The sequence below is a fragment of the Corylus avellana genome, chromosome ca10, assembly GCF_901000735.1.
Source record: "Corylus avellana chromosome ca10, CavTom2PMs-1.0".
Classification (NCBI taxonomy): domain Eukaryota; kingdom Viridiplantae; phylum Streptophyta; class Magnoliopsida; order Fagales; family Betulaceae; genus Corylus; species Corylus avellana.
In genome coordinates this window covers 9,556,034-9,568,410 of record NC_081550.1, presented here as the reverse complement: position 1 = coordinate 9,568,410, position 12,377 = coordinate 9,556,034, and the positions used below count along the sequence as shown (strand labels likewise).

At 40.6% G+C, this 12,377-nt stretch overlaps 1 protein-coding gene across 1 annotated transcript in view; it reads left to right on the top strand.

Moving 5' to 3' along the window:
• The first annotated feature begins 194 nt into the window (after positions 1 to 194).
• Positions 195 to 12,377, top strand: part of LOC132162903 (serrate RNA effector molecule-like) — a 30,306-nt gene continuing 18,123 nt past the window's right edge. The window contains exons 1-7 of the mRNA XM_059573118.1: positions 195 to 211; positions 3,014 to 3,088; positions 3,180 to 3,254; positions 3,333 to 3,380; positions 3,556 to 3,624; positions 3,714 to 4,514; positions 4,611 to 4,659. Of these exons, the coding sequence (XP_059429101.1) occupies positions 195 to 211; positions 3,014 to 3,088; positions 3,180 to 3,254; positions 3,333 to 3,380; positions 3,556 to 3,624; positions 3,714 to 4,514; positions 4,611 to 4,659 (1,134 nt within the window). The remainder of the gene's footprint in view (positions 212 to 3,013; positions 3,089 to 3,179; positions 3,255 to 3,332; positions 3,381 to 3,555; positions 3,625 to 3,713; positions 4,515 to 4,610; positions 4,660 to 12,377) is intronic.

Below are 12,377 nucleotides of genomic sequence, written 5' to 3'. Positions count from 1 at the left end.
GTGATTCGTCGTTTATAGGGTTGTCATCATGTGGACTGATAATAGTTGGGGTTGAGAGGGGCTTCAAGAGGGATTTTGTTAATATGGGACATGTAGGTGGTGGAGAAGATTGAGGATCGTGTGGAGAATTTTTCGGTAGTGTGTTGTTATTTACTCTTTTTGATGTCACATGGGTCAAGGCCGGAAGGGTGGCAATGGCGCAGTCAAAGAGGTAATAGTTCAGTAAAGGAGGTGTGGTGAATAGCTCCGCTGTGTCTAATGTGGATTATTCGGAGAGAGCGGAATGCAAGATGTTTTGAAGATCAAGAAAGGACGCTGGATGAGCTCAAAAAGCTGTTTATCCATATTCTGTTCATTGGGGGGACGCTTTTAATGTCTTCGTTTTCTACTATGCCTCAATTTTTGTCTTTATGTTCCTCTTTTTGCCTTTAGTAGGGCTTTTCTTTGTATACATCATGTGTACTAGGGTTACTCCCCTCTGCGCTTTTCAATGAATTACTTATTTATCAAAAAAAAAAAAAAAATCGGTAGTGTTATTGATAATTTTGAATATGCATTTGCGGGTGTGTATGACCCAAATGATAATGTTGACAAGGAATGCTTTTGGGACGAGTTGGTGGGAGTTGTTGTGACGTATTGGGGGTGAATTTAATGTTGGTGGTTATCCGTGTGAAAGACCAGGTGATTCCATACAGTCGCCAGCTATGTTGGACTTTTTAGAATTCATTTTTGATCGGGGCCTATGGGCATCCCTCTTGTAGGTGGGAATTTTACATAGTCTAATAACCGTGATATGTTTCTTCTATCTCCGGATCGGGAAGAACAATTTCTTGAATGTCCCTCAGAAGAGACTCCCTAGATTCTTGTCGAATAATTTTACATGGTCTAATAATGGTGATTCTTTTTTTTTTTTTTTGATAATTAAGTTATTCATTGAAAAGCGTAGAGGGACGCAACCGTAGTACACATGATGTATATAAAGAAAGATCCCACTAATGACATAAAGAGGAACATAAAAATAAAAATTGAGACTTAGTGGAAAATTGAGGCACACTAAAAGCGTTGGCCCAATGGAATAGAGTTTGAATAAACGACTTTCTGAGCTCTTCCATTGACCTTTCTTGATCTTCAAAACATCTTGCATCCCGCTTTCGCCAAATAGTCCACATTACGATTTACGCACAGTGGTGCGATTCGCCACACCTCCTTAGCTGAAATATTACCTCGCTGACCGCGCCAACAAGCTAACAACTCTACCTCCCCTCCAGGCATGACCCATGTGACATCAAAAAGAGAGAAAACCACATTTCATAAAGCTTGTGCCACTTCACAGTGAAGAAGAAGATAGTTGATAGACTCGCCACTGTGTTTACACATACAACACCATCCCACCACAATGATACCTCTTTCACGCAAATTATCCAAAGTCTGAATCTTTCCAAGATTTGCCGTCCACACAAAGAAACTAACTCTCAATGGAACTTTTACCTTCCATATACTCCTCCACGGGAAAGAGGAAGCTAGCACATCTGTCCCTGAAAAAGAAAGCATGTGAAAGAAGGAACTGACCTCAAAGACATGTCGTTTAGAAGGAGTATACCGCATTCAATCCGTCACCCCCATGCGATTACGAAAAACGTGTAACTTCCCAAAAAAGGCCATCACAACCTCTACCTCCCATTCTTGGACAGCCCATAAAAAAGGAACATGCCACTGTAGAACACCATTGGCCCGCTGCATATGATCCCTAACCCATGCCTCCTTATTACTCGCAATTCGAAATAATTCAAGAAAAGCTTCCTTTAAGGATTGATCCTTACTCGCAATATGGTTCCTTTAAGGACTGACCGTGGTTCTCAGTCATGGTCTAGAATTGATATGTTTCTTCTATCTCCGGATTGGGAAGAACAATTTCTTGAATGTCCCTTCAGAAGAGACTCCCTAGAATCCTGTCGAATCATTTTACTTTGATGTTGGATTGTTGTGTGTTGGGTAGGGGTAGTAGGTATTTTTAGTTTGAAAATATGCGTGGCTGAAATCAGAGGGCTTTGTAGAGCCAATGAAAACACGGTTGATGTCTTATAATTTTCATTGATCTCCTAGTTATGTGTTGGTGTGCGAGCTGAAAGCCTTGAAGCAATTTTTAAACAATTATTTGAATTGAGTTCTTTAGTTGCAAGCGTATTAGTAGAAAGTGCTCATTTATTGATATTTCTGTAGTCCAGGGCTTTCCTTTTTGTCCCGCTTAGTTTAAAATGACCATCTCAATATCATTAATTTGAGTATCCAGGTTTCCCTTTTGACACTGAAATTTGTTTCCTTTTATGACTGAATAGTATGGGCTCATATAACGGCACATGGGACTTTTTGACACATCTATGCTTCGACTAGTGTGAATTTCTAAGATATTTATGATTGCTAGGTTAAAGGTTGTCTATGAAATGACCATCAAATTTTTAACTGCAGTTAAGATTTTGAAATCACTTATATCTTCATGTATGGTGCTGGGTATCCAGTGACTAACTGAATTTTGCTTGAATGACCCATCTTTAAGGCTCATGTGCAATGCAATCTACACCTTGTTATTCTCTAAGCTTATGCCACGTCTTTGAAATGTAATGTTATTTAATTTCAAATCATGAATCAGCATTTGGCAGAATAATCGTACACAATGTGATTCTATGATCCAGAATTGCAAGTGATATTGGCCTCATGTTTGATTTAATGGTTCTTCATCAAGAGCTGATAAAAAATTTGAAAGATGAAAATTTTTGTTTAAGTTTTCTCATGTTTGATCTGTTTTCTTCTCTTATTTTATAGTAGCTTTCCTTCTTTTATTGCTCTCTCTCCGCCCACTCCCCTCACAAAAAGAAAGAAAGAAAGAAAAAGGCCCAAGACTCCAAAAGATTTAATTGTTTATTTTTAGATTATACAAGGAGGATATTTACTTTAGACTGCTGGAGCTATGATTCGCTTTACCCATCAATGTGACATAATAAGTATATGTTTTCAGAGAGGGCTTGATGTCATACAAGCAATTCATACAGGAGCTTGAAGACGATGTACTGCCAGCTGAAGCTGAGCGCAGGTACGTAATTCACAGTACTTAAATTACTTTAGAGTTTGACCTTGAGCTATCTGGTTTTTTAATGAGCGAGTGATGTTGGCCTTTCATTCAGATATCAAGAATACAAGTCGGAGTATATTTCAACTCAAAAACGAGCTTTTTTTGATGCTCATAAAGATGAGGATTGGTACTTCTTATCTTTCACTTTCATAATTTCTTTCCTTTTAACTTACATCATTCTTAAGGGATTTTCTTTCCTATGTAGGTTGAAGGACAAATATCACCCGACGAATCTACTCACTGTAATAGAAAGGTACATATATAATGAAAGGATGTAATTCATAGAGTTGTAATCTAGCCGAATAAATGTTCTGGGCCCAGAGTAATTTATTAGTGTTATTTCTAGTATAATTTACCAAATGTTAACTGCCTTTTCTCTGGCTTTTATTCTAAGGTACTAATTTATTTTTGTTTGTGTTTTGTTTTAGGAGGAATGAACTTGCAAGAAAGGCTGCAAAGGATTTTTTGGTTGATCTGAAAAGTGGAACGTTGGACTTGTAAGATCAGCCACTTATATTGCATTTATAAGCTTGCCATCAAATATTTTTATCTATGATAGCAGACAAGTAATTTACCTAACATGCAGAGGCCCTGGCGTCAATGCCTCATCGTCAAATAAATCAGGACAGACTAGTGCTCCAAATTCTGAGGATGAAGTAGACCTAGGTGGCAAAAGAAGACGACATGGTAGGGGGTTAGCTAAAGAAACTGATCTTTCAGCAGGTCCTAAGGCCCACTCAGTCAGTTCTGAACCCAGACGAATCCAAGTTGACATTGAACAAGCGCAGGCTCTTGTACGTAAACTTGATATTGAAAAAGGGATCGAGGAAAATATTTTATGTGGTTCTGATAATGACATAGTGAATAGAGAGAAATCTCATGGTGGCTCCACTGGTCCAGTAATTATTATACGTTGTTTAACCTCTGTCAAGGGCTTGGAGGGAATTGAGCTCCTAGATACGCTTATATCTTATCTCTGGCGAATCCATGGCTTAGATTATTATGGAATGGTTGAGACAAGTGAAGCTAAGGGTTTCCGCCATGTGAGAGCGGAGGGGAAGAGTTCTGACATAACTATTGATGGGGCTGAGTGGGAAAAGAAACTTGATTCATGTTGGCAAGAAAGGATGAGGGGTCAAGACCCCTTGGAAGTAATGACTGCTAAGGAAAAGATAGACAGTGCTGCTGTTGAAGTTTTAGATCCTAATGTTCGGAAGATTAGGGACGAAAAGTATGGGTGGAAGTATGGTTGTGGAGCCAAGGGTTGCACAAAGCTGTTTCATGCTGCTGAGTTTGTGTACAAGCATCTTAAACTGAAACACCCTGACCTTATAATGGAAGTGACCTCCAAAGTGCGTGAAGAGCTGTATTTTCGAAATTACATGAAGTATGTACTGTTAGCATCATTTTTTTTTTTGTTTTTTTTTCCCTTTATATGTTGATTTTAAGATGCAGTGACATTTACTTTAATTATCATTCACAGTGATGCAGATGCACCTGGTGGAACACCTGTTATGCAGCAATCCATGAAGGTATGGCTTATCAGTAGAATGTGATTGTCTTGGCTATGTAGAACATTAACGTGGTTATTTATACGCACCAACTACCAACTAATAATATCTATTAGGAAATTGATTTTTCCCCCACAAGTAATAAGATACTTTATTAAAAAGGTCAGGGTGTGGCCTTAATGCATGCCAATCTTCCCCATTTGAAGTGCGATCTCAGAAAAAGCAATTCCGATCTAAAAAAGGGAAGTTCACTTTCGTCAAAGGTTCTAGCAGTTCCTCTCCCTTCAAACACACCAAAGGAGACATAAAACAAAATGAGGTTCCAAATTATATTGCTCAAACTTCCTCTCCTGCAAGCGAGTAGCTCCACTACTGACAGGCATGATGCACCCTCTGATAGTTATCAAACCTCTTGTGTTCACTCTCAACAATAGTTACAGATGCACCCTCTGATCCGAGTTGGAGGAAAGCAATGTAATTAGAGATGCAGGCTTTACACCAAAATGGAGCTTCGGAACTTTTGCCCCTACCTCCTTGTAAACAAATGGTTGGTTGCAAATGGATCTATATAGGCAAATTTAACCCTGATGGGTCTATAGACAGAATAGTGTATGCAAATTGAAGAAAACATTATATGGTCTAAAACAATCACCGAGAGCATGGTTTGGAAAATTTTTGGAGGTTGTAATGGAGCTTGGTCTTCATCCTTGTTAGACAAATCATTACATACTAAAAAGAGACAGATTCTACTTTTCGTTTATGTGGACGATATTTTGATTACTAGGAATGATTCTGGGGCATTTATCAGGGTAAAATAGTTTTTGCAATAGCAATTCCATACTAAAGATTTGGGAAAACCTAGGTATTTTCTAGGCACTGAAGTAGCTAGATCTCGGATCGGCCTCAACCAATCTCAGAGGAAATATGTACTGGATTTACTCGATAAGACAAGACTTTTGGGTGCTCGTCTTATTGATGTTCCTATGACCCCAAATAAAAAACCCTTGAAGGCTGAGGGGAGAGTTAGTTGATGATCCCGGTAGATACCGACGACTAGTTGGAAAATTGAACGATCTTACCATCATCAGACCAGATATCTCATATGCTGATGTTGTCGTGAGCCAGTTTTTGGAAGCTCCTAGAATGCCACATTGGGATGTTGTAATTCGTTTGTTCGATATTTGAAGAAAGCGCTTGGTCTTGGTATTGTAGCTTTTCACTTCAAAGCCGTGATTGCATGCTGGGTCCGCAACATTCTATTTGCTCCCTGAATGGGTTTTCGAGGAATACAAAAGGCCAAGGAATACGACAAAGGACCCCTAGTCCCAATCCTGGACTACCCTGAAGAAACTCAGATTCCAATGGATATATGTACTAGAGGGGTTGAACTAATCCGACACTAAGGCCTTTTTGTCAGAACCTATATAATAGAGTTTTGGGAATGAGGACTTGAGCCGCTTCTCCACACCAAACATCATGCCAAAAGCGAATGCAAGAGCCATCCTCAACTTTGTAGGAGTCCAAGGTGGAGAATTTGCCCATCCATTCCTAATATTCCTCCAAAGGCCCACCCCATATGCCTCTCGAGTTTCCTTTGAATGCCAGCCCCCCTCTCTACATCCCATACTTTTCAACAATCACTTGTCTCCATAGGAAATTCTCTTCTTGCATGAATCTCCAAAGTCATTGCCCCTTTAAAGCTCTATTTTTTTTTGATAAATAAAGATATATATATCAAAGGCGCAGAGGGGCACAACCCTAGTACACCGGGAGTATACAAGAGAGCGACTAAGAAGAAGAGAACATAAAAAGAAAATCTTGGAAGCTGATTACTATAGGCGCAAGCCAACCAGCAGTCCAAGTAAAGAGAGTGTACAAGAAAAAATGCATAAGGTCCTCTAAATTCCTAGCCAAGTCTTCAAAACTTCTTGCATTTCTCTCGTTCCAAATGCACCACATGAGGCAAAGCGGTACCATCTTCCACACGACGGCGCTGCTAGTTTTACCACCCGTCCACCAAGAATCGAACATCTCCTTAACGTTACCCGGCATAACCCAACACAAACCAAACCGAATGAAAATGGCGTTCCATAAGGTACGCGCCACCCCACAGTGTAGAAAGAGGTGATCAACAGACTCCCCATCTGATTCACACATGCAACAACGATTTATCACCACAATACCTCTCTTCCGAACATTGTCCAAAGTAAGAATCTTTCCAAGCGCGGTCGTCCAAGCAAAAAAAGCCACTTTCGAAGGAGCCTTGGTGCGCCAAATGCTTTTCCAAGGGAAAGGAGTGGGATCTTTAGGTGCAAGGATCCTATAATAAGATCTTACTTCGAAATTACCTTTCCGAGAAGAAATCCAACTTATTCTATCCTCCCCTTCCCCACCAAATGGGTGCGAATACAATAGCGAATAAAAAGAGGCCAAAACCTCCACTTCCCAATCATGTACCCTGCGAGTGAAGGAAATATTCCACTGAACAGAGCCATTTGAGCATTCCCTATTGTCTGCAATAGACGCATCCTTATTAGCGGCAATACTGAAAAGTCCCGGAAAAACCTCCTTGAAAGGCATGTCACCGCACCAGATATCCTCCCAAAAACTGATATTGGACCCAAGACCTGGGACAAATCTAATGTGGCCTTGGAACGACCTCCACCCCCTACAAATGTGCTTCCATAACCCTACCCCATGCGATCCTCTGGGAACCCTGGAGCACCAACCACCCCAAGCCACACCATACTTTGCCACTAGGATCTTTCTCCACCAAGCCTCTTTCTCATGAGCAAATCTCCACAACCATTTTCCCAATAAAGCTTGATTCATCAAACGCAAATTCCGAATGCCTAAACCTCCCTCAGTGATCGGAGAACAAACCTTATCCCAACTGACCAGATGAAACTTAAACTCTTCATCAATCCCACCCCATAAGAAATCACGTTGAATCTTCTCAATGCGCTTCACCACTGATGCCGGAATAGGAAACAAAGGCAGAAAGTAGGTGGGGAGATTGGATAAGGTGCTCTTAATGAGAGTGATCCTCCCCCCCTTAGATAAATACAATCGTTTCCAAGAGGCCAACCTTCTGACATATTTCTCCAACACATCCTCCCAAATGGTCTTGACCTTGAACGAGGCCCCCAGAGGGAGACCCAAATACTTTAACGGCGTAGTAGCTGTACCACATCCCAAAATACCAGCCAACATGTCCGCATTTTCCGTAGTGCCTACAGGGACCAGAACGGATTTGGCCAAGTTCACCTTTAACCCAGAGACAGCTTCAAAGCATACAAGTAAGGCACCAATATTTCTTACTTGAGTAGGGTCTGCCCCACAAAAAACCAGAGTATCATCAGCAAAGAGGAGATGAGAGACGATTACCTGATCCGCTTCTCTAGCCCCCACAGAAAACCCAGAAATGAGACCCCTATCTATCGAGGCATCAATCAACCTGCTGAAGGCCTCCATGACCAAAACAAATAGGAATGGAGAAAGAGGGTCGCCTTGCCTCACTCCACGTGAACTATCAAAGAATCCGGAAGGAGATCCATTAATCAAGACCGAGAATCTCACAGACGAAATGCAATGCTCGATCCAGGAGCACCATTTATCTCCAAAACCGCACCTTCTCAGAAGATAAAGGAGGAACTTCCAATTCATATGATCATAGGCCTTTTCCATGTCCAATTTGCACAATAAGCCGGGTTCCCCTGATCTGATACGACTATCCAGACACTCATTGGCGATGAGAACTGAGTCCAGTATTTGCCTGCCTTTAACAAAAGCATTCTGGGGTTTAGAGATAACCCTGTTCATTACTCTCTTCATTCTATTAGCCAAGACCTTGGCAATAATCTTGTATGTCCCTCCCACAAGGCTAATCGGACGAAAATCCTTAATAACATTAGCTCCATGAGACTTCGGAATAAGAGAGATGAAAGTGGCATTTAGACTCTTTTCAAATTTACCTCGATCATGAAACTCCGCAAAGACCGCCATAATGTCCCCCTTGATCACATCCCAACAATCCTGGAAGAAAGCCATAGAGAAGCCGTCCGGACCTGGAGCCTTGTCCCTATCCATCCCTTTCACCACCTCCCATACCTCCCTTTCCTCAAACGGGGCCTCCAACCTAGTGGCCTCCCCAACATCCAACATGTCAAAATCAAGGTCATCTAGCCTCGGTCTCCAAGTGAGACTCTCTTTGAAGAGGGCCTCGTAGAAATGGGTAACATGGTCACTAATAACCTCTTGATCTGAAGTGGTTGAGCCATCCACAATCAACGTCTCTATAGTATTATGTCTTCGATTTGCATTGGCCATCCGATGAAAAAATTTCGTACATTTATCTCCCTCTTTCAACCACCGGACCCTAGATTTTTGCCTCCAACTAATTTCTTCTTGTAACAGTAAGGTCTCCAATTCTCTTATTAGTGACTCCTTCCTCTCAATATCTTCAGAGGATAAACCTCCCTCTTCCTCCACCCTATCAAGAATCTTTAAATCCTCCATCCGAGCCTTGATGTGCCCTTCCACATTGCCAAAAACCTGATTATTCCATCTCTTAATATCCTCCTTGAGAGCTCGCATCTTTTTTGCCAAAATAAAACTTGGAGTACCAAGGAAATGATAAGAACCCCACCAGCTTCTAACTTTGTCCACAAACCCCTCCGCTTTAAGCCACATATTTTCAAACTTGAATGGTCTCTTGCCGCCCAAAAAACAGTTACAATCAAGAACAATAGGAGCATGATCCGAACAAACACGAAGCATCCTTTTTTGTCGCACACCTGGGTAATGAACTTCCCAATCAGTAGAGACTAGGAATCGATCTAGCCTTGACCAAGAGTGATTATTAGACCAAGTAGAAACCCCCCCAGCTAAAGGAAGATCCATAAGACCCTGCTCCGCAATGAAATCTGCAAATTCCCTCATAGCGGGGCGAGAATGAAGTCCCCTCGACCTTTCACTAGGGAGAAGAGTAACATTAAAGTCCCCTCCAATACACCAAGGCATGTCCCACCAACTCATAAGGCCCACCAGTTCCTCCCAAAGATAACGCCTAATGTTGTCTTTGTTTGGACCATACACCCCCCCAAAAGCCCACACAAACCCATCATCAACATTCCTAAAGGAAACAGCTGCCACAAACCTGCCCAAAGCAACCTCAACCTTCGTAACAACCCTTATATCCCACATAACCAGAATTCCTCCCGAGGCCCCTCTATACGGAACATAGCACCACTCCACATAAGAACATCCCCACAAACTCCTCACAAAGTGATAAGAAATAAAATCCACCTTAGTCTCCTGGAAGCACACTATATCCACCTTCCAATTTCTAAGAAGACTTCTAACCCTCAGTCTTTTAAAGCTCTATTAAATAGCATTAGTTTTTTTTCACACCCAACCCTCTCCTCTAGGAATTATGGAGCATAGTCTTCTAGTTCACTAGATGAACCTTAGGTTCACCACCTATTCCATCCTAAAGAAATTCCCTTTGAAGACACTCCAATTTTGTAGCTATACCAACTGGTAAAGGGAAAAGGGACAAGAAGTACGTAGATAGACTGGATAACGTGCTCTTGATAAGGGTTAGACGACCACCTCAAGACAAATAGATCTTCTTCCAACTAGCCAATCTTCTTTCCATTTTCTCAACCACCTCATCTCAAATAGCTTTTGACTTAAATGAAGTGCCCAAAGAAAGTCCTAGATATTGAAATGGTAGAGAAGATATACAATTCAGAATGTCAGCGAACTCTTCCTGATGCTGCAACTCCCCCACCGCAACTAATTTTGATTTTTGAAGATTGACCTTCAAACATGAAATATCCTAAAAAAACCAAGAGAATATGTTCCAGATTAAGGATCAGACCTTGATCTACATCACACATAAGAAGGGTGTCATCCACAAAAAGAAGATGGGTGATTTCCAAAGAGGCTGCGTTTTGGAGGTTGACCCTAAAACTAGATAAATAACACCCTAGCCATAGCTCTAGACAGCATCCTACTAAGATTTTCCATGACAATCACAAATAGAAGGGGCGAAAGCAGGTTCCCTAGCACTAGCAAAGAAACCATGCAAACTACCATTAATTAATATAGAGAATTGGGCTGTGGAGATATAGGCAGAAATCCATTTCCTCCATTTTGAACCAAAGCCAAGGCCCCATAAGGTAGGAGAGAAACCCCAATTGACATAGTTGTAGGCTTTTTCCAAGTCCAGCTTGCACAAAACACCAGGAATTCCTGATTTTAGGGCTCGTGAATAACCTCCTCATCCATTATGAGTACACTAATGATCTTTGGCATGGTTCTCAACTTATTTGGAATTTTGTGGTTATGCCTAGCAGCATCCTAGAGCTGCTACATTGTTGGATCTAATCAAGGGCGTGGACATTCAAGAGGCTATTTGGAAAGCTATTCTTTTGTTCTTAATGTGGAACATTTGGAGAGAAAGGATTCGATACCACTTTGAGGACTGCGAGACCCCTATGCTTTCTTTAAATTTCTCTTTTCTGAGATTCCTCTTAGATTGGGCTGTAGAGTGTAGTCTTTCTTTTTCCTCTTTGAATCTTTAGATCTTATTGACTTTTTAGATTTTAAACTCCTATAGCTGCTTCCAAGTCCAGCTTGCACAAAACACCAGGAATTCCCGATTTTAGGGCTCGTGAATAACCTCCTCATCCATTATGAGTACACTAATGATCTTTGGTACATGGTTCTCAACTTATTTGGAATTTTGTGGACTATGCCTAGCAGCATCCTAGAGCTGCTACATTGTTGGACGAATCAAGGGCGTGGACATTCCCAAGAGGCTATTTGGAAAGCTATTCTTTTGTTCTTAATGTGGAACATTTGGAGAGAAAGGATTCGATACCACTTTGAGGACTGCGAGACCCCTATGCTTTCTTTAAATTTCTCTTTTCTGAGATTCCTCTTAGATTGGGCTGTAGAGTGTAGTCTTTCTTTTTCCTCTTTGAATCTTTAGATCTTATTGACTTTTTAGATTTTAAACTCCTATAGCGTGAATGTCTCTCTTGTATGCATTTCGTGTACGAGGACTTTGCTTGATTTCTTTCCAATAAATTATTACTTATTAAAAATAATTGCTAAACCTGGAGAAGAAGAAATTTAGAACATGTTGAAGAAGGAGTTATTACATCATTGACGTGCTTGATAAGAGCTGTATACCAGAATTAGTCGAATTGGAAATTAGGTTTGATATATTTTACCAAGAGAAAAGTAGAGAAGATAATTTCTAGAGCCTGTCAAACCTGTGACATTACTAGAGGCTGTTAGATGTCATGACTTCCAGAATTGGCATTCGCATGTGCAGCCAGTGCTTTTGGTTCTTGATATTGGAAATGGCTATGTATATTGGTTTGTAAATAAGCTTTGGGAACAACTAGTTATCTATCTACCCATCTATATATATATATGTGTGTGTGTGTGTATTTGTGTCAGTTTGTATTTGTTTAAGTAGAAGATTCATTTAGCTGTCTAGAAGTCACATAAATGTACATAGGCCTTACCCCAGCATAATAAAATACAAAAACAGGTAATACCTATGAATTTCTGTTGTATTTAATGTCAGATGGGCATCATAGATTACATTTTTGTGTCCCTTAACCATCTCTTTATTTTTGCTGTTCCCATGGTTTTTGAACCAAAAAAAAAGAAAAGAAAGAAACTTGGGCTCTATTCTTTTCTTTGTTTATTTGATGTTT